Source organism: Chaetodon trifascialis, chromosome 21, assembly GCF_039877785.1.
Source record: "Chaetodon trifascialis isolate fChaTrf1 chromosome 21, fChaTrf1.hap1, whole genome shotgun sequence".
Taxonomy (NCBI): domain Eukaryota; kingdom Metazoa; phylum Chordata; class Actinopteri; order Chaetodontiformes; family Chaetodontidae; genus Chaetodon; species Chaetodon trifascialis.
The window spans coordinates 2804454-2823790 of NC_092076.1; the positions used below are offsets into that span (position 1 = coordinate 2804454).

A 19337-nucleotide genomic window follows, 5' to 3' on the forward strand; every position below is an offset into this window, starting at 1 on the left:
CCAGCATTTTGAATCTGGTTCGTCTGACTATTTGAGTGGCTTGTCTCTTTATCAGTTTGTGACCCGTATTGCAGCTTTTGCACTGTGCTGTCAATCTGTGTATCTGATGTGAGGGGATGACAAAGGGGGGCTGGGAGCCTTTGCATCTCAGCGGAGGAACTACAGTCCTCATTGAGGGATGATGGTAAAGACCTTGAAACTCTGACAACTTCGGCACCACTCTCCTCAGCGGGGACCTCTTCTGGGATGCTGTCCTTAGAATCGCTGCTGATCGGGTGAGTCTCGGGCAAGTTGGTTGGAGGGGCGTCCTCCATGCCAAGGAATGCTGAGTTGTTGCCCTCCGGCAATGGCACAGCGGACGGATTGGTGAACGGAGGGACTGGGCGGGGGGCAGCTGCGACCGGCTGCGGGGCATGCCGAGGTGACTCCCCAGCCACATTCTGTGCAGCCTGGGGGTTGCCACCCAGCACATCCACAGCCGGAGGGGCACGCTGCCGCGCCGCCTCCTCCCCAGAGCTTCCTTCCTCTGTGCTGCCCCGGCTACACACTGCACCTGTGGGCGATACAGGCGGTTAACAAAGCGTCTGGACCGAGTGGGTAATTCACCGAGAGGTTAAAAAGGAACAGGGACAGAAAACACACACTCAGCACATACTGGAAATCTTTTTCAGATAATGTAGGAAGTCACTGCGCTGTTTCTGTGTGTGTTTTTAATTTAAATACAAGACATTGTATTCTCCTCACCGCCTACTATCCATCCGACTCATTTTCTTACAAAAGGCTCAACATACATCAACTTCTACGTTAAAACAATCTGATTTTTGGTAGCAAACAACCAACATAATGACTAAAACAAAACAAAACAAATCCATAAACAAGCCATCATCAAACGTTGGACACAGTGTTACATTCAGTACAGACTGGACATGTGTGCAAAGCAACAACTTCTCACCTGTCTGTGGTGTGAGACACAGATCTTCTGTGCTTTCTACTTCCAGGATGCTGAAATTAGGGTCCCCTCCACATATTCTGAGGAAGCGAAAACAGAAACGCAGGGTAACTTTATCACTGAAATCAAATGACAACTGCACATCTTCCGACTTGACAATAAAAAAACTCTTGATGTAGCGAGCTACACTGCACAACCGTGTGAGGATAACAGTGAGTTTTGCCATAAATTTCATCACATATGATTATTAGTAAACAAAAATACCACAGTGTGTGGGACGATGAGTAGCATGTCACGTCACGAGAGCAACAGCAACACTTGAGAAGACTGTAGCTAGGCTAGCAAAGTACTGCTAAGACTACAGTTGGTGTATTTGCTTGTGCTTTAGCGGGGTATCTGCAGCGGTAATAAAAATACTCCGTGGAGCAGCGCTGGACGGGCAGCTCCGTTAGCTAGCTCCAAGTTGCATTTGCTGCAGTCGCCCACAGGAAGATGTTAGGAATTCTGCAGCACGCGCTCTCCAGCTAAAAGCCGGTGACCAAGCGCGCGGGCCTCCAGTCATTCATTTTAAGCTATCGTAAATGTAAATATAATTCACTGTGGCTACTTGTAGCTACGCGAACTTGTAGGTATTTATCTCTCGAGAGATTACATCTTTATTCAGTAGTTTTGTGTGCATTGGCTGCGTACATGACATGAGAAAATGAAATATGGATCGACTTTTCGTTCCAATCTGAGTGTGGTAATGATGCCACAAGCTTCCAGTCGTGTTCGTTATAAAAACCACACGATTAAATGGTTAACGTTAACGCCTAACGCTGCCGGTTTGGCTAGTGTGGCTGGCTAGCTAACGTTAGCTTTTACAAAAACACTGCTTGGGTGGCACTTAAGGGAAGCCTGCTAACTAGCAAGGTAGAAGAGTTAGTAGGGTGCGTTCGTTTGATGCGCAGGCGCCCCATCCCACCCGCAGTTATGTAATGGTCCAGATTCAAAGAAGCCCGTTTATGCCGACACATTTGATAAGTTACTTCGCAATGAGACAAAAACACCTGAGAAGTCGCATTAAAACCCGCTTCTGCCTGCACTACAGAGGGGGACAATCATCGTGACGTCATTGCGTGGGGTCAAATCTGTTTTTACGAAAATAAACGACTAAAAATTATTCAGTTTCAACATCTAACGCCGATTACTTTCCGCATAAATATACCAAAGAACAAAAACAATGTTACAAAGTTCCATATAAATTTTGCAATGATTATACGGGGGATTTAGGGGGACTCACACGGGTCCACAACTGGCTCTTTAAAAGCGACGGTTAGGAAATGATGGTTCCGTTGTATTTTTGCTTTCGTTTAGCACAACTGAAATTTAAATGTATTCGTTTATATGACTTTTTATTCCGGCGCCTTGTCTTGGATCAGTCTAAGGCCAACAAATTTCAACGCAGTCCTTTCAAAATTACTAACAAGTAAAATGCAGTCTGATTGCGTCCTTTCGTTCGTCTGAGCCCCCCCTCAATTCCCCCATTACTTCCTCCTTGCCCCCCCTCCCTCTCAAGGCCGCCATCTTAAGTTCCCACCTACCTGAAATTTCCGACCAATTTTCTTTTACTAAATTCTCGTTGAAGGAGCCGTCATCCGTGTAAAATCGCACTCAATCCGTAATGCCAGTAATCCAAACTGTCTCCCGGTACCCAACGAGGTACCACTTGGTCTGTGGGAAGAAGTTAAAATACGGACCGGGAGAGACTGGGTTTCGGCGCAGAATGTAGCGGTCGCGGGGAGGAGACTTTACGCAGCGAAATGGTGGAGGACCGCTGCTGCTGACAAAGTACAGAACGCACGGAAATCTCGCGAGATATCGACAAGCGCGCCACTTGAAATGCTGATATTTGTGATTGTAGTTCGCTTGATGTGATATTTGCAAGTTAACCGGTTTATTTTCACCTTAACTGCGGTTTTACGAGTCGCCAGACGAATTACGTTAGCGTTACTCTGATAGTCCACAGAGAGATGGTCAAAATGGGTCGGGTTTTTTTTTTTTTTTTTTTCCTATTTTCAGATTTAACAGCAGTTTTGTGGTAAGTTAGACTGATCTTTGAGTGACAAATAGATGGTGAGGAAGCTGTATGAGGTAATAAACTCTTTTTCCCTTTGTAATATATTTATGAGCAGATTTGAAGCCTGGTAGTATTGATAAAGAAAATAAATGCAATTTTTTCCCTGCTCAATCCTTTTAAATGCAGGATTCATTTGTGATCATTTTGTTAACTGACAATAGAAATTCAAATGTCAGTACTAACCTGTCATATTTGTTGTTTATGTTTAACAAAGCTGAAACTAATTAGCACTATTAATAATGAGCCAAAAATTCCGTTTCTTAAGTGTAAATATGTTGTTTTTTCAGGTATTCTCAGATTGTAAACTGCTTTAAAGCTCAACAGTCATTTTATGTGTCACCTTTGGAAAATCATGATTAATAAGTTTCACCATTTACTGATTTCACACACCAATTGATTAATCGAGACAATAAGTGGCCAATGAATCAGTAACATAACATTTGCCATCTTTATATTGAAAGACTCAGAACAAAAGACCCACACAACAGAGTAAACAACAATTCATTTAATAATTAATCTTTGTGGTCTCTAGGGGAGGGGTTTGAAAGGTATAAAATGGTCATATTAAAATAATCGACCCAGTCTTTTCCCTCTCAGGATACCCACTGTCTAGCTGTCTTTTGACACAAGTACATATATTTTTTTCAGTTCTTCAGCAGATGTCCCACTTATCCATGTATATAACTTATTCTTGTTGGTGAAACAACTCGACAGTTCAATGTACAAGGCTCCCGAAGTCCCAAATGGATAGAACACACAACCAGTGACACACAGGCAAACCTCGCTCTCAGCACAATAAAGTCATAGATGAGATCCGTGAAGAGGCCAGAGGTTGCAATGGATGCGGCTTGACGTTCACAAGCGTTAAAAGTTTTCTGTGAAGCAGGCCTTTTGTCTTTTGCATGGTTTGAAACAGATTACCTGGGGAGAGAGTACTGGTTGATACCCGAAACAAAGACAAATAACATAACAGTGAATATATTTATTATTATAGAAGATAATTAATGTTAAGAATAATAATTACAAAGGCAATTTCTCTAGACTACTATAATCTGGTCCTGCACATATAGTCAAGAGGAGACTGGGAAACAGTTACAGGAAGCTCTAAAATACTGTGTTCACTCACACAGTGTAGCACAGTTCATTTCGCCATTCATCCTTTGAAAACAAAAGAAAAAAAGCCAAAAAAGGTTGAATCTCATTATCAGTGAAGCTGAGGGTTTGGGTTTAGATTTTTGGGTAAAGCAGGAAACTGAGGTGCGATGCTTACCGATCTTCATGAAATGGTCTCATCAGGAATTTGTCTTTTCACAATGACAAGAAGACACAAAGACAGAACAGAAAGCACCACTTTACCACTGTATTTCTAAAGACCCTCGTCCACAATAACTAATCAGGGCTGACTGATGTAGAGGAGGGCTTTATAATATCCCATGAGTAAACCAAGCTGAGGATGAACTCGACATGTTTTCACAGTGTACATCCCTCTGGAAGTCATTTCCAATCCACCCGGAAAAGGCTTGCTTAAAAGCATGGATCATAATTCACCTGACAAATGAAAACAGCTGTCCTCTGCCTCTTCATACAGCTTCTGAAATTGACTACTGTAATAACCAACAGCCGGTATAAAATAAAAATACACCAAGGATGCACAGAAACCATGTACCTTTAAATTGCACTGATAGAACCATTGCGCATATTCCAAGTCTTGCATTTCCCTCCCTACCGTCACCTCCAGCCAGTCACGGCGACCCTCGTTTGGGGGGGCTGGAGCTGTTTTGGTTGTGTAACTGGGAGGGTGGGGTTTAGTAGTCTGCAAGCGGAAAAGGGGGGCAAGTTGAGAGCAGCACAGTGATCCTGACATTTCCCTTAATCTCCTCCAGTGTTGTCCCTGTACTATCTGGACTCTGCGTCTTTGTGGGCGCTGTACAGTGCCAGCTCACCTGGCCCTCCAAGTCTAGAGCTGCGGGGAGGCGTGGACGACCGGCTGGTGATGGACGGAATGAGTGGAGGCGGCGCCCCCACTGCCAGAGCTCCCACCAAACCTGCAGGGGATTTTGCCAGGATGCCGTTGGCCGCGTGGTGCGGGTTCAGTGGGCCTAGACGGGCGTAGAGGCCAGCGTGGTGCTGGGAAGCAGGAGAGGCTCCGGGGGGGAGCGAGTGGGAGAGAAGGCCGGGGTGGAGCTGCTCCAGGTGAGCGGCAGTAGCAGCATGAGAGGGGCTTGAGAGGTGAGAGCCAGCAGGGAGATGCGGGTGCATCCCGAAGTAGCGAGCCCGCTCAAAGTCTTCCCTCAGGATCTGGGCACGCTGCTCCTCATCAGTCAGTCCTCCTGGGGGTCCAAGGTGAGGAGGGCGGTCAAAGTGATGGGCCATTAGGCCGAACTCCTGGCGAACTCCAGAGGTGGAGGCAGCAGAGGTAGATGTTGGAGGGTGGTGAGGGGCGGCTGCTGCGGCTGCAGCTGCTACAGCTGCAACCCTCTCTGCCTCCAGAAGGCGCTGATGCTGGAGCAGTCGGGCCAAATGTGGATCGGATCGCAGGGCCAGGTGGGGGTCTGATCGAAGTGCCAAAGCCTCCCTGCGATGATGGTGCTGCTGCTGAGCCGCAAGCTCCCTCCAGGGGTCCCAGGTGAAGCTATGTGGACCCTGTGGTGGCCCTTGGCCTGGACCATGGGAAAAACGTTCTCCTCCTGGACCCACTACCAACCCTGCAGCACCCGCCGTGCTCCCCAGATACGCTTCAATGGCCCTGGAGCGGTCCAGCAGGGAAAGGTGTGGGTGGGTAGGAGGGTGGTTTGGAGTGTGTGTCAGGAGAGGAACGCCAGGAGTGGGAGTCAGTGATAAAGAAGAGGAAGGGGTACCAGAACCAGGGTGGTGTGGATGGCTGTTGGGGCGGTCAAAGCTGTGGTTGGGCGCCGGAGGAGGCAGGGTGATGGGGATGTGCTCCGGCTCCTCTTTCCGCTCCTCTTTGACTTTAACTGGCGGGAGGAGCAGGGAAGGTTTGGAGACAGGTGTCGTGGTCCGGTCCGACTTCTTGGCCTGAGACAAAGAAGTGACAGAGGCAGTTGCCGCGGAGGAAGAAGAGAGGCTGCCGTCTCTTTGGGAGTGCGAGGGTTCGTTGTGGAGGCCGTGTGCCGTCTGGGCCAGCTGGCGGGGGTAAAGGTCCAAAGGAGACGGGGCTGAGCGGTTGGAAGGTGGAGGTGTAGTGAGCGCAGAAGATGAGGAAGACCGTGGTCTGTCCCTGTCTGCTACTAAAGATGAAGAGCCAAGAGGCAGCCCCCGTGAAGACACTGTTGGCAGCGACCTCTTGTCTCCGTCTCTGTCTCGCTCGCGGTCTCTGTCTCTATTTAAGCTGCGTGTCAGGTCCTCGATAGGCCCACTACTGCCCCCCAGGGCACTGCTGTGGCCGTTGATGTGGGAAACTGGGGTGCTACTGCGGGGCTTGAAGGAGGGGGCAACTGGAGACATTCTCACAGGTTGTCGGCCATACAGCATATTGTCCCTGCAAGACATGATGTGCACAGGTTACATAACTGACGTCGCTCCTATTAAACAGTCCTTTCACGTGTCACTTCAACTGGCTTTTAGCAGTAAATTGGCTTATAAATGTAAGTACGGTGAGGAAATATTTGTTGAATTCTGCTGTGTTAAATCTATTCTGAATGCATTTTATTGTGGATTTTTTTCTTAGTTTTGATCATTTTTGGTCCCTGTCTCACTGGGAGATCTGTGATCACATGACTGCCTGGGCAGCTCATGTTAAAAAAAAAAAGCTGTTCCTTTAAATATGAATCCATATTGAACCATACCTGTCCTTTTCGTCCTTGATGTGGGGGACGTCTCTTCTCTCGCCTTCCTTCCCTCGCTCCCGGTCGTCCCGCCTGTCTGGCCCTTTAGCCCAGCTGGGGCCGGCGGGGAACCCAGATGGGCCACCCTGCAGACGGTTCCATGGGTCATGATGGTTGGGGTTGGGCAAGCCTCCAACCACGTTAGCTGGTGAATCTTTTGGGCCAAACACAGAGCTTGCTGTGGACCAAAAACACATTTTTTGTCAGGAAAAAAACAGCCTTGTGGTAAATGTGTAGAAGCGCTGTAAACAAGCCTTAAATCTGTCACATTTAATATCTTACAGATCTGCTGGTGCCATCCTGTGGAAGTACAATCCACAAGCTTCTCACCAGGTTTTGCTGTTAGCCTCTAATATTATCCAGGACAGCATGATTGTCAAGTCACAGTTCTTTCAGGTTAAATGTGAATTTTATACTTGAAGAACTTCTGTCGCAGCATGTACAAAGGAAGCCCTGATCAAAACAAGTCGACCCTTGTTAAATGATCACACTCTTGTAACCCTTTAATTGATGTGGTTTAGCACTGAGCACTTTAATGAACGATCGCTCCCAGCTTAGTCTGGTTGTTGCAACACGACTAAATGACGGGACGACTTCCCGATTAACTCTTCACTTCTGACAAGTTGATAGAAATGTGGAGCCCGTGCTTTCACGCTGGACTTCCTTCAGTCTTCCTTCGACTCGAGTTGACGCGTCGAACCTTGTGTATGAGTGACAAAGGCCAGCACAGCCAATCATGGCACGTCTCTGACAGTGGCAGCAGAGCTGCAGCTGCACTATAAGACGGGAGAGAAAAGCATCAAGAGAGGAGAAAAGCAGCGAGCGATTGCAAACAAACGCCTCGGCCAAAGCCGACAAGCTTATCCCGCTCAGAAGTCGACGCAGAGCTCAGCATTGTGTCAGAATAAAACTGTCAGGTAACAGAAGTAACGACACCGAGTACTTGGTTAGTCTTTGTTTAGTCCAGTCCAAAAGCTCTCGTCGGGCTGTTTGTGTTAAACATTATACACCTGATGCATTTCTTAAAACATCTGTGGAGAAAAACACGTTCGTGCTCAGTAATGTGACAATCAAAAGTACTGTTCTGACCTCAAGCACCAGGATTTCTAAAGAAACTCAAACAATACCCCGGATCGAGATCAAAGCAGCGCTGGTGGTAGAAAAGTCAGGAAGAGGCCATCATCAGAGGCTGTTAAAGCTCAAACATGCATTCAAGACTGTCGGCTTCATCAGAACCAGATCTCAGTTCCTCACAACATATCCACTGTGGTGACTTTCGAGTCAGGGAGAGATTTCTGAGGAAACTGACACCGTGCTGTCCACGTTTTATTTGAGCCTTCTCATATCCTGCTATTAAACCATGAACTACTGCACGGTCACAAAAAACTCTCTTTTCACTGCTCATTGTGAATTATCAGCTCACGATGGCCTCAGAGGAAGATAAGCAGCGACAGGTTAGTGTGAAGGTTTGTCAGCTTCTTTAGAGGCAGCCACCTTCCCAGTTCCTGTTTCAGCTTATCTTTACAACAAACACCATTTTAGCTGATTAGCTGCTGAATTGACCTTCACCAGCACTTCAAAATAACCTGATCATCTTCCCAAGTGTTCATTTCTTTAATGAGTTTTAAGTCAAGATGTCTACAGGCTGCTCTACAACAAAGATGTCAGTGTTGTAGAGGGGTCTGCGGGGGCCACTGCAAAACCTATAAAATGCATAAACTAGCACCAAGCACGACACTGGTGAGCTCAGGCTTTCGTGCATGACAGCACTGGATAATCAAAGTGTAATACGCAGCGTTTCTGTGCCCCGGCTCTGTTTTTAACAGAGCCAAGTCGACCAGGCCAGGCGCCACTCGACGAGCCTCAACAAGCTCATCGTCGCTTTTATACGAGCTCCAATCACGGGAAATTTGTGTGTCTTACGTTACTCCCCCACTCAGATGGATGTGACACCAATTCCTCCAACAAAACAGCTGAACCTCGTTCCAACTTTTGCCACGACACAGCAAGGCTGTAGTGGCCGATCAAATACGTGCCAGTGCACGTTACAAGAGATAAAACTGTACAGCGTTTTGGTATCTGACAAACCTTCAAATCCACAGATTTATTACTAAAACTGGATTTCCTGCATCACATGTTATTGTCTCACCAGTACCTGAAGCGACATGCCACCACAACCACGTTAACAGGACCATTTTCAGTCAGAACGCCCTCTTTGACATTCATAACATGAACTGTTTTAAGACAAACGTGAAAAGATCCTTAAAGTCTTGTGTTTCAAGTGTAGAGACACTATCAGACTGACCCAGTGTTGGGCTGCCAAGTCCTCCAAAGGCACCAGAACCAAGGGCTCCCAGCGGGGTGAAGGGTGGGGATCGGCCATATGGATCTAAAATGCAGATAAACGACAGAAACACTGTGCTGATACAAACATTCATGAACACAGGAGTTAAACTATGCTGACACTTGTGAAATGTCTCCAGTCAGATGTAAGAACGTCAGTCAGATGCACAACATGTAAAGAATACTGCGTGATAACAGCTTCAATGCATCTGTAAGTGAAATCTGTGTGAATCAAAGGGACGCTCTGGCGTCAGATGTGTCTTTAAGCTGCACTTACCCAAGTGTGCAGTGGGTGCGAGGAAAGAGGAGTGGGGCGTTGATGGGGAGATGAATGGAGCTGAGGACGGATTGACTGGACCTGACAGAAAGAAGAAAAGTCAAGAGTAATCAAATGAAATGCATTAAGCGACTCGCACTTCATGTTGCGACTCGAGATGAGGGATAAGAGGACAGGACAGATCAAAAGGAACAATGACAGGCGGTGAAAGAAGGAAATGATTAGTTCTGTCTGGAATAAGTCAAAAGTAAAATAAACAGCATCACTCCACTAAATTCACATTGTGTCAACAGCGTGAGGTAAGCACCTGTGGCTGAGAACAGACTGGGAGGCCTGGTCAGGTCATGAGTGGGAGGCAGGGCTCCTCCCATGGGCCCAAGGGGGCCCAGTCCCCCGGCTCCAGGAAGACGGGCCAGCAGGTCACTACGGAAGTCCAACTTGTGAGGATCAGCCTGCATCAGCTGCAAGAAGAGGGTCATTAGAAGAGTCAGCCGGAGGTTTGAGGGGTCGCGACTCTTTCATTCAATTTGCAATCAGGGAAATTACAGCACATAATTTAATTAGAAGCACTTACCTTTACTTTTTTCTGATGGCTTAGAATCATCCAGGCCACATATACATGCATAGCACACCATTTTCCTGGTTTCTGCACAGCACAAAAATCACAGGGGTTTACTATGTTATTCCATGAATCCTGCATGTACGACTTGAAAGCCTTTGCACACAGAGTCAGATGTTCTTCCTGGTGTTCAGATAGATCTCGTCTAGCCTCTATACAAGTTTGGGGTTTCCAGCTGGAGATGATGTTACTCAGTGTAAGTGTGGAAAAATAAAAAAGTCAGTGAAAAATGCATAAAGCAGGGACAAGAGAAAATCATGGGGGAAAGAACAACCGCATACATTATATACAGGGTAATTTCTGGGTCTGAAATATCTCACTGGGTGTGCAAGGGCAGAGAATAGACCAGTAGCAGTCAAGATTACAAGTGAGATTAGTGCAAAGAGTGAGTGAAGCAATGAGAAAGTAAAACAGGCTGAAGGTTTTAAGGAGCCAAGGGATTCAAAAACATCTGTTTTTGCTTACATTACTGATTTTCAACGTTGTCCCAAATGGATCAGTTAGCTACAAGAGAACAGAGGCGTAAAACCACTTTTAATCAACATCTCTCACTCTTTTCCAGGAACAGTTTTGCAGTCTTTACTGCACTGACTAGGCCCGTGTTGCAGCACATCCTAGCCTAAAACGGCTGACCACATCTGTACACAGTTCTATGCAAACAACAGGACATCTTCTCGAGCAGTGATGCAAACGTCAGGCTGTGAGGAAGCGTGCGGGTCTTACCCTGGGGTCTTTGGGCTGCAGGTGGTGAGGTACAACCCCGAGACGCGCAGTTATGTCAGGACCCGTTCCCTGAGGGACAAGAGGCTGTCACACACAGCACAACACATCAGCCACAACCTACTGAGCTACAACTCATTCACATCTGACATTGTTCTTTTCCCTTTCAGCGCCGTTCTGCATGTCGACTAAAGCCGGCAGGGCCCAGCGCTGACTACATCACAGCAGAGTCTGACATCACTTCAGTAAGGACACACGTTCACCAAGTTAGAGTCATTATGGAGCCTTGTGGCGTTCCTGCAGTGTGAGGGTCAGTGCTCCCCTGTAACTTGCCCTGCAGTGCTTGCAGCATTGTCTGGGAAGTCCTAACTGTTATCAAACACTCCATCAGGACTAAAATTACAGCGGACAATGTGAGATGTCCCCTGACAGAACGACGTCTGCTGGACGTCCAGGAATAATTAATATTAAGAGAATTCTGCTCACCTTTGGCTGAAATGCTCCTTGCAAAGAGCTGAAAGGCCCAGTGGGAGGAATCACAGGCTGGATACTCGGCACTGAGGGCGGCGGGTATTGTGGGAAGAACTACAATGACAGACACACACACGCAGCTCAGTGACCACTGAACAGCTGAGAAAGTTATAAATAAATGCCATTTTTTCATAGTTCAAACTGTCTGATGACCAAAAACAGAGCTGAAACGCATCCTCGGTCTTGTTTCTTTATTGTTTAATCGGCTGTAAATTACCACCAAGATTCTGAAAGTACTCACAGAGTGTCGGTACAGCCCGTCCATTTTGCCGGGATACTTATCGAACTACAAGACAAAAGCAACGTGTGGGTTAAAATATCTCAAAAAAGCCACGGTGGAATTTCAAGTACGACACAGATGTTCAGCGTAACAGCAGAGCGTCTCACCAGAGGCGGCGCGGTGGCTGTGGAGTGCAGGAAGGGCGTGAAGTGTTGGTGCGTGTGCGTGTGTTGGTGCTGGTGGTTGTGCTGATGGAACTGGAAGGCCAGGGGCGGGATGCTCGGCTGGTTCTGAGACGTCCGGCCCGACGAGCCCGGCGCCGAGTTCGATGCCGACGGACCACCGGGAGTGGAGCGGCCCGCGGCCGCCGCGTTGTTCTCAGCCCCCGGGACACTGCGTCTGCCCTCGCGTTCTTGTGAATTCAAGAAGTGGGAGTTTAAGTTATGACGCATTATTTCCTGATCTGAGGGTGTCAAAATAAGGGGGAGAAAATATATAAAGTGAATTACTGAAAATAAAACAGTGCGCCTCTTAAATTCACGCATAAGAAGTGCCAAATGTTGACACACGATGGCGCCTGCTTTAACGCCTGCTCCACTTCATCTGACAAACAAATGCTGCTTCTTCAGTCTCTAAATTTAATCTAGTACAGCATGCAGCCTCTGCTTTATAGAGGGAATGCAATACTTGCAGTGTTGCTATGATCAGACCTAAGTTCATCAATATATAACTTCCTCAACACACTGAGACAAACCCAGACAACCGCCAGAGGAAGTCTGGGTTTGATTTATTTTAGTAGCACATGAGTCACTGTGCTCCCATGAACAGCTGAAGCTGACTGTAACAGCAGCGAAGAGCAGCGTTCCCCTTCTCTTTACCTGCTGCAGTGGAGTTTGCAGGACCTTGCAGCAGAGGTGGAGGTGGAGGCAGGCCGGGCGAGGATGTGAACAGGGCCCCAGAGCTGGCTCGGGATGGGGGTCGGAGGGGCCCTGAGGATCCTGAGCTCCTGATGTAGGTCAGCGACACACTGGTGGAGGGAGTCGGGGGGCGCATGGAGGATGAGGAGGATGCAACAGATGAAGCAGATGAGGGAAGTTTGACAGGGGTGCTGCTCCTGAGAGGAAAGAAAGCAAAAGTGTAAATAATGAGTCGTGTCCACCATTTATGGAAAGCAAAAGGCAGCAGGGATTCGTTCTCTCACGGCACCTGTTGCTGATGTTGTAGATGGAGTGAGATCGTCCAGGCAAAGTGAGGAAGGGTGTGGGTTTGGAGAGTGGCGGGCTGCCGTTGTGATGGCTGTTGTTGCCATTGAGCGGGCTGGACCGGGGGACCGTGCCAGGGGCCGTGACCGAGGAAGGCAGGCAGGAGAAGGGGACAGAAGAGGTAGAAGAAGAAACAGGCTCCGGGAAGTGCTGCTCCAGGCTTTTCTCCTGGCTTCGCTCCAGGCCGGACACTCTCGGGGTCACCATCAACCGTGACACACCGCCGCAGCGTGCCGGTAGAGGCGGGCAGCTTTTACCCATGGATGCGCCCATGTTTGAGGGGGCGGGTTCCACAACTAGAGAAGAGAACATCGGTCAGCATTTCGTCTTTCCTGTCCGTCACAGCACAGGGTGACACGAGTGAGGGCGTCCACAGAGGGACCACAAACCAAAAATGTGAAATAAGTGCTCTCCAGGTCCAAACTCTGGATCTCGACACATTTTCAAAACACATCCAAATTCCAAGGAGAGTCAGAGCTTCATTACTGACTGAACCCACATCGTGGACGAGCGAACAGCTGACCTTTCCTGTCACACATCACTGGACGGAGCAGAGTACGCTGTGCGCTCTGCTCCTTTCATAATTGCAGATAGTTGATTAAAATCAGTACCGGTGTCCAACTGACTGATACAAGACTGAAAACAACCCCAGCTACTTTACTAATGTTCTACATGTCGGCCCGTGAGGTCCACTGACTGACGCATCAGCTCAGGTTTTCACGGAGCGTGCAGCAGTAGAAAAACGGTGGACTGGCAGCACTGAGTTTCTCTTACCTTTTCTAGTACTGACTGTGAAGACGGGGTCCATGTCATTGTCGGAGGCCTAGACGAGGACACAAAACAAGGCTTTAACTTCATCTGTACTCAAGAGTCAACATACCACTTATGTCGTATCAAGATTACATCAGGTGTGACGGTAAAATATCTGACAATTGGAGTTCATCTCGTTGTGTTCCCATTCAAGAACTATTGGTCTAATGGTGTAACGGCAAGTTCTTTGAAAGCTTCTGCCAAGAAGTGCAAACTGTGTTTCACACCCTCATTACTTCACATGAAAAGCCTGAAATTAATATTGATAAGATAAGAAGAGGGAGTACACACCTTGTCTCCTGTATCACTCTCAGTGTCACACTAAAAGAAGACAGGGAATAAAACATTCAGATTTGCATTTGTTGGAATATTTCAAACAATGAACAGACTTGAAGCAGTTTGCAGAGAGGGAGCACGGTGTTCAGGACATCAGAACATCATGTTCACCGCAATATTAGAAAAGAAACTCACAATGTAGCCAGTCTCCAAAGGATGCCCCTGGAGAGAAATACATATTATTAACACCAGCGGTTGTTAAACAGGTTTCAGATCAGGTTAAATGTATAATTTACAGCAATGGCATTTTAAAAAGGTAAAACCACCTTTCTTGGCTGAATGGAAACACCTTCCAATGGCAGGTGCTCTAACCAGTTTTACTAGGTCATTATCAATAGCAGGATCTGCAGGTCAGTAGCATTACAGAAATGTAAACACAGCTATTTGGTTAAGAGCTCGATCTCAACATCTCACATGACAAAATGAGTGCAGATCCAACCCAAACATGCAGCTCAGCGCAGCGGCGACTCGTCGGCTTACCTCTATCCGTCTTCTCTTATTCCGACTCTTGTTCCAACAGCTGCTGGAGTAGCTGTGCGGGGCTCCTTCCTCCGGCTCGGACAGCGGCCCTCCGCCGTTCTCCTCTGGCCCTCTCTTCCCCTTGTTCCTCCTTCCCAGCATATCAGTGCGCTGACTGGGCTTCAGAGAGCAGTCCATCTGATAAGGAGAAAAGAAATTAAGTTGTCGAGTTTTCATGTCTGCCAATGAACACGAATGCGTGCGCCCGAGGGCAGAGACCATCGGCTAGCTACACGCCGATTAATGTCCTGACAGACCTAATTTCTGCACAGCTTCTACTCTGAGTGATCGCAAAAATAGAAACAACTAAATGATGTAATGCAATACAGCAGCCTGCACGAGGCTATTACTTCAGCTGTTTGTGTGCAGACTCGATTATATGCTGCATTCTGAGGCTGTATTTTGTGGTTGGGTTGTATTGAACTTGTTCCTAAAATGTGATTCTAATATTCTGTCCACCCTTTTCAAAGACACAAACCGAGACACGCTCCTGGAACAGATGTCCACAGTGAGAAAGGATGGTTGTGTCAGAGCACAGCGCAGTGCACAGAGGCAGCGTCCACCCGAGGGGGTGAGAGGATTCACAAGTTAGAAAACAGGAAGAAGCACCTCTGCTTTTACACCCTATTCATTCTTCAGCCCCTCCCACAAAATGACCACAACTATGTCACTTAAAAAGGTGAAATGTTCAGTTTGGTTGTGAGCAGCCAGTGCTCGGCTATGAAGGGCCATGAGCTAAAAAGGCTGCGAACCGGTGACCGGTTTAGAAAGACAGTTTGAGTGCAAAGTGGTTCTTCAAAGCCCAAGAGAGCAGTGGAGGAAAAAGGGCCGTTAAACATCAAGGAAGAGGAATTGTTGGTATTAAGTGAAATGTAAAGGTGATCCAAACAAAGACACGCCCAACGCAAAAACAAGAGCTATGATTTGAAATAACATGCAGAAATTACAAGGTGTTGTTGTTGTTCCACAACCGCAACGTTTTGGTCGGATCCCTCAAAGTCATGATGTTTCTGTTGTTTATTATAGAGCTGAAATGAATATTTGCATTTGGAATAAATATACAAAACTGACATGAAGTGGAGGCAACATGAAGATCGCCACAGCCTGTCTGTCAAACTGGGGGAACAGTTTTCAAATAAATTAACTGCAGCAGTTAAAGTAAATAAATTCAGGCAGGAAATCCAAAATTCGTAAAGAGAAGTGTCTCACTCCACCAGTTAAATCGTACATTTTCATGGTAGGTTTGGTTTTTCCTCACTAGCAGTTTCAGATGGTAACTAACCGTCAATGCTTGCACGCACTGGCTCATTTGACTGTAAAATGAAGTTACCCCAGAGAATTGTGGAACTGTTTGTGTATGTAAAGAGGTAGTTTTACAACATAACCTACTGACAAAATATTTGATTTCCTCTCTCGATGCAGAAGTTCACGCACATACCGTCACGCTCACCCCGAAGGCTCGATCAACAATACTAAGACAGACAACTGAGTCACTTCATGTAATTATCTATATGTGTGCATTCATGTAAATATGATGTATTAAAGCTCTAAATGCACGGCGGAAACTTCACACTAACAAATCAATTTCCTGTACGTCCTGATGGATTGACACCTGATCCAAGCGGGTCAGGAATTAAAGGGATCAGGCAAAGAGTCCAAAAAACATCCTCTGCTGTCGAGTTACACACAATCAGACTTTTTCCTGTGGATTAGGTTTTTCTTTCTCTTTCTGAGAGGCCATTTGGCAGCCCATCAACACCTCACAGAATTAGGACATGAATAATTAAGGCCTCTCCAGAAGCCATCAGAGGGATGCCTTGGGGTTTGGGGTTGGCCGGAGAGGATTGCTCTCTCCCGGCAAGAAACGGTGTCAGAGTTGAGGAGTTCAATCTGCAGTTCTTTCACACCTTTAGCTGGAGGGAGGAAGGCCTGATTTGACGTGATGGAGAGGGGTAAACAGAAAAATTATTAAAAAATAGGCATCAAGTTTCAGGTGTTCAGCTCTGTGCGCGACAATCAAATGAAATAAAGGAGGGAGCGCGTCGAGCCGACTGCCTGCCAAGCTCCATTAAAGAGGGATCCATCACTTTGCTTATTCTAATGTGGAAAATACATCATGTTTGATGGCTGACAGCTGATTACTGATACCGAGATATTTACCTCCAGTGCCTCCAAGCTGATAAAGCTCGCAATAGCGAAGCCGTCAATGACATCTTCCTCGCAGGACACCGACTCCCTCTTCCTCCGACGTGGAGGCCTGTGTCTCCCAAAACTGGGCCGGCATTCTCGACCACCGGGACCCAGGACACTGTTTGTCCCACGAGCCTCCCGATCGGAGCCCGAGGACAGGGATGTGGCCCGCTCCTCCGCCAGGTCCACTCTCCTCCTCCGCCGCTCCCTGTCGCGCTGTGAACGGGACCGTCGGCTCTGCCTGAATCCAGTGCTTCGGCTCGGGCCCTCCATGTTCAAACGGCACCTCCTTTTGTAACTCCAGTGAGACCAAAGGCACTTTATTCAAGTCCCGGTCCGGCGGAAGGCACCGAACCGCAAATAAAACACCACCACACAGGCCCTCGCAGGGAGCCCTGTTAAAATGGCGTTAATGGAACCAGTGGCTTTTATTTACCGTCCTTTGACAACAGTCTAGTGGCATCAGTGCCTTTCTTTCGGCGAAATTTTAGTGTCATTTCAGTTAATATGAACGCAAACTTGGATCCACATCGAAATTTAAAACAGCCACAACATACACAAATGTCAGGACATAGCAGATTGTGTCTCGTCTGAGGCTAACATTAGCTAGCTAGCAAGAAATTCAACCGACAACCGCATAAGTTATACGCATGTAAACAAAAAAGACAAGTCTAGTTGTGTCACTGACAAAGCAGGCCAAATCGCCCCTGGATAGATTTCAAAATGGAAATCACGCCAACGTTGGCATTGCTCAATACAACTCTTGAGTCCAGGATTTCCTAAATTTCTGCACACGCTGACAAATTTATTTGCCTGTTAGCAAAATTACACGGTTAGCCAGTTAGCAAGGCAAATAACCCAGATATCCGACATTAACACACCGGCGGCCGTGACATGATTCCGTGTTAAGCTGAAATGTTAAGTATTATTGTTGACAATTACAGTAAATTACTCCCAATCTAAGGAGTAAAACGAGCTGTCTGATAGAGTTCACGTAGTTAATGCTAATGCTAGCTAACGTTAGGTCAGTGTTGACTCCAGCCAATTAGCTTTTGCTCATTTGGATAGCATGCACACGGCTAACTCAATACGGTACAATATATTCAGCCAGCAACCTAAGAATAAACCTATATTCTTAAAACGTGTCTGTAAAGACTGACACGCCGGACAGTACAATATGAAGCTAACTAATATTCCGTATCCACGAGAACAAATTTTCCTCCTGCCGAAATGTTGATGGCCGATAGTAATGGTTGAATTCGCATCACATCAAAAGAAAGACGTAAGGCTAGCACTCCGGCTAGCTAGCGTTAGCCGATCCAGCTGTTAGCCAGCTAAACCACAAGCATCAAGCTTTCAATTCTCGTAAAGGAAGCAGGAAGAATACGGAAGCTTTTTTCGCAACCACTCGCCCCAAAATAATGATATCTCGCTTCTTTACGCACAGCTCTTCTCTCGTTCCACCTCCATCATAAAGAAAAAAAAAAAAATCAAGGCCCAAATATCAAAGCCTCGGTGTCGATTTCCATAAACGAGGGTGTCGGCCAAGCCCCCGTTGGGCTGGGCAGCTCCTTCATGCAGCCTTCACTGTGTAATCCAATGTTTAGGATTAGTTGGACCATTCGCCGACGTTTCCGGTCACCGATTTGTTATTCTCACTCAATCCAGTGTGAAAATATGTAAAGAGAAAAACAGTACGGCTCCGCTGCTGCCGTTTCACAAGTTTCCACTGAATTGGAAATTTATCGTGAAAATCAGGGAGACACAACCCTTGTCAGCCGTGCAGTGCATTGTGTGCGCCACTCTTCTTCCTCAGTCAGCGGCTGGCTGCTTGGCGGCTCTGCTGGCGCATACTGCCACCTTGTGGACAGTGTCTGCTCAGTTATTCTTCAGTACTACAAGTAACTTCTCTCCGGCTCCTCTGTCAGCTTTCCAGATATCAGATGGCTTTTTTTATAGTCCGACATAAAAGACAAATTACAGAGGGAACCACTGGACTCAATTTCAGAAACATACACGGCCTTCCAAGCCTTTCTTTTATCATTGGAGCATTTAGAAATGAGCATTATTGTTTGTCTCATTTACACTATACGGCCGAAAGTATGTGGACGCTCCCGTCCACACGAGTCCTGTTTGGTTTGAGGTTTTCCTGGGTTGTCTCCGGTGAAGGGAAATTTTAATGCTGCAATCATGTGCTTCCAACTTTCCAGCAACAGTCTGTTTAACATACAACGCCCCTTAAAGAAATGGTTTTCCCAATCTAGTGTTGCAGACTTTGACTGGCCTGCGCACAGCCCTGACCTCAGTCCCATCCATCACCCCTGGGGTGAAGTGGAAAGCTGACTGTGAGCTAGACCTGATCACCCAACACCATTGTTAGACCTCTGGTGCTGAATGACAACAAATCTCTGCAGCCAGGTTCCAAAACCCTGCGGAAAGCTTCCATAGAGGGGTGGATTCTGTTATAGAAACAAATTAGTGACCATTATTTTGAAATATGTTGACATGTTCATGTGTCTGTACACATATGGCCATATGGTGCATATGGTTGGGTACTCAAAAGGACAAAGGATGCTGGTCATGAGTCCTAATTTCCC

The 19337-nt window shown here is 47.0% G+C and overlaps 1 protein-coding gene and 1 long non-coding RNA gene across 6 annotated transcripts; both read right to left on the reverse strand.

Annotated features, from left to right (window-relative positions):
• Nucleotides 1-15: 15 nt before the first annotated feature.
• On the reverse strand, nucleotides 16-2732 carry LOC139349538 (uncharacterized). Its single transcript, XR_011603465.1, has 3 exons — nucleotides 2533-2732; nucleotides 953-1029; nucleotides 16-553 (listed from the first exon to the last, which is right to left on the reverse strand). It is a non-coding gene; the product is annotated as an uncharacterized lncRNA (long non-coding RNA).
• An 826-nt stretch (nucleotides 2733-3558) lies between these two features.
• fbrs (fibrosin) lies at nucleotides 3559-18532 on the reverse strand. Of its 5 annotated transcripts, none has more exons than XM_070990196.1 (18): nucleotides 16711-18532; nucleotides 14512-14688; nucleotides 14167-14193; nucleotides 13987-14016; nucleotides 13660-13708; nucleotides 12830-13181; nucleotides 12502-12737; nucleotides 11791-12035; nucleotides 11645-11689; nucleotides 11359-11457; nucleotides 10876-10959; nucleotides 10618-10656; nucleotides 10108-10179; nucleotides 9841-9994; nucleotides 9534-9614; nucleotides 9219-9302; nucleotides 6875-7091; nucleotides 3559-6567 (listed from the first exon to the last, which is right to left on the reverse strand). In XM_070990196.1, the coding sequence occupies exons 1-18, from the start codon at nucleotides 17011-17013 to the stop codon at nucleotides 4965-4967; spliced, it is 3897 nt and encodes a 1298-aa protein (XP_070846297.1). In that variant the 5' UTR covers nucleotides 17014-18532; the 3' UTR covers nucleotides 3559-4964. The 5 variants fall into 5 exon arrangements, with proteins under 5 accessions (XP_070846297.1, XP_070846295.1, XP_070846294.1 ...); XM_070990194.1 differs by having other exon boundaries at nucleotides 10876-10944; nucleotides 11791-12086; XM_070990193.1 differs by having other exon boundaries at nucleotides 11791-12086.
• Between the last annotated feature and the right edge of the window lie 805 nt (nucleotides 18533-19337).